A 2,733-nucleotide genomic window follows, 5' to 3' on the forward strand; every position below is an offset into this window, starting at 1 on the left:
TATTATAATCATTGCTGGAAGTCTATGAAAGTACTATTCATATTTACTAGGAACTTGACTCTCTTGAAGTTCTACTAAAAATATCCATAAATATAAAAATATGCAAACTTAAAAAAATCATTAAAATTGGGGCCAGGCAGTAGCGCGGTGGGTTAAGCACACATAGCACAAAGCGCCAGGACCAGAGTAAGGATCCTGGTTTGAGCCCCTGGCTCCCCACCTGCAGGGGGGTCTCTTCACAAGTGGTGAAACAGGTCTGCAGGTGTCTGTCTTTCTCTCCCCCTTTCGGTCTTCCCGTTCTCTCTTGACTTCTCTCTGTCCTGTCCAACGTTGATAGCAACAACAATAATAATAACAACAATGATAATCAACAAGGGCAACAAAAGGGGAAAAAATAGCCTCCAGGAGCAGTGGATTCATAATGCAGGCACCGAGCCCCAGCAATAATCCTGGAGGCAAAAACAAAAGGAAAAAAAAAACCTTAAAATTGAAATTGCTATCTTACTTGAAAGTTTTGTTTTTTACACAGACTTGGAAAGTATCCTACCATTCAGAGCTTTCTTTATAGAGTCTTTGACATCCTTGTTTCTAAGGCTATAGATGAGAGGATTAAGCATGGGAATCACTGTAGTATAAAACACAGAGGCCATCTTCTCCTGTGTGGTATCACTAGTAGATGGTTTAAAATACATGAAGATGATGGAGCCATAGAAAACTCCAACAGCTACAAGATGGGAGCTGCAGGTACTGACAGCTTTGGACCTGCCTTCAGCAGAGTGGATGTGCAAGATGCTGGAAAGAATGAAGGCATAAGAGATGAAGATGGCTATTGCACATGCAAATACATTGAATGAAACCAAAATCATCACCATAAGCTCCTTGGTGTAATCTCTAGCACAAGATATGTTCAGAAGTGGAAGGATGTCACAGAAATAATGATGGATGACTTGAGTTCCACAGAAGGACCGACTAGATATGTAGCTGGTATGAACTGAGGCACCAAATGCCCCCACTATATACACAGTTGTAACCAATATTAAACAGACTCTGGGGGACATGGTGACATTATAGAGCAAAGGGTTACAGATAGCAGCATAACGGTCATAAGCCATAGCTGTCAGCATGTAGGAGTCATCGATACCAAAGAAGCAGAAGAAAAAGAGTTGGGTCACGCACTCAGGAAAAGGAGTAAAATTTTTCTCAGACACGAAGTTTACCAGCATCTTGGGAATTATGACAGAGGAGTAGCAGAGATCTATGAAGGATAAGTTACTGAGAAAGTAATACATAGGCGTGTGGAGCTGAGGGCTGATCCTGATTAAAAGGATTAAGCCCATGTTTCCCACCATGGAGGTCATGTAGATGAATAGAAAAAGAAAAAACAGGGGGAGCTGGAGACCTGGCTTGTCTGTTAAGCCTTCAAGGATGAATTCTGTTACCAAAGAATCATTTCCTGTACCCATTCTCCCCCCAGATGTATTTGGCTGAGTGGTTCTGGTACGAGAGTCTCACAGGACACACACCGCCCTCTAACAGGATTCATTGATCCATGATATGATTAAGAACATAACTTCTGGCTCAGAATTCTAGGAAACCAACAGGTGAAACTGACTATTAGGGAAAACTTTTACGACGATCTTTGTGCTTCATTTGGCTTTGGTTTTTATTACTCCCCTGTGGTATTTAGAATCCAACAGCATTTTGTCTCCACAAGTTGAGATTTATATTCCTAGAAATAAGAATCAGCAATGCTCTGTTATTCAGTCACCTTTAGAGAGAACATGCAGAACTGCTGCCCTGTTGTGCTGGTTTTCAGTCTCAAAAGTCTGCGATCTCTCTGATGTTTTAGAGCTCCAACTCTCCCATACTGATGATCCCTGGATTTATCCATGTGCCTTTGACTTTCAGTTTACTTCTTTAGGTCCTAATTTCAATCACAGGGAGCTTTGGTTTCCTCCAAGCTCTCCAACTCTCTTCTGAGTTACTGGTGCTGACTTTCCCATCTTACTCTCTCACCCAAGTTACTACCTAGTGGAAGTGGAATAAGAATAAACTAGATAGTTGGCAGAGGGCAGTAAGGCAGGGAATCTGGTGCAAAGTGCTCAGGGAAACTGAGAAGGAAGAAGAGCAACAGTAGCAGAACATTTCGCCTGTGTTAGTTGAGCAACTAACTACTAAGTGCCAGGAGCAGTGTTAAACTCATTTTATTTGTGACCTTACTTTATCTTCCTGAGATACCCTGAATTAGATATTATTATCTGTTTTATAGATTGACTAAGAGACAGAGAAGTGATTTACTAGCCCTAAATTGAAATATTTAAAGGCTGTATTTGGCTCGCTGTTTTACTCATGTACACACTCCAAAGCCACACAAATAGTAAGTATAACTATAATTATTTGTTTTAATTATTTCTTTTGATTCCAGGGTTATCACTGGGCTCATTGCCTGCACTATGAATCCACTGCTCCTGGAGGCCATGTTTTTTCCCATTTTTGTTGCCCTTGTTACCCTTGTTGTTTTTTATGCTGTCATTGTTCTTGGACAGGACAGAGAGAAATGGAGAGAAGAGGGGAAGACAGAGAGGAGGGGAGAGACACATAGACACCTGCAGACCTGCTTCACTCCCCTCCCTGGCAATAGTGAAATAGGTTAGGCACACATGGTGTGATGTGCAAGGACTGGGGAAAGGATCCTGGTTCAAGCCCAAGGAGTATATTTAGGAAAATAAAACT

General features: G+C 41.5%; 1 protein-coding gene across 1 annotated transcript; it reads right to left on the reverse strand.

The window, feature by feature from the left end:
- Positions 1-521: 521 nt before the first annotated feature.
- Positions 522-1,463, reverse strand: LOC103111423 (olfactory receptor 8D1-like). Its single transcript, XM_007520701.1, has one exon. It carries the CDS (start codon positions 1,461-1,463, stop codon positions 522-524), a length of 942 nt encoding a protein of 313 aa, XP_007520763.1.
- Positions 1,464-2,733: the final 1,270 nt, after the last annotated feature.

This window comes from Erinaceus europaeus, chromosome 20 (genome assembly GCF_950295315.1).
Source record: "Erinaceus europaeus chromosome 20, mEriEur2.1, whole genome shotgun sequence".
Taxonomy (NCBI): Eukaryota; Metazoa; Chordata; class Mammalia; order Eulipotyphla; family Erinaceidae; genus Erinaceus; species Erinaceus europaeus.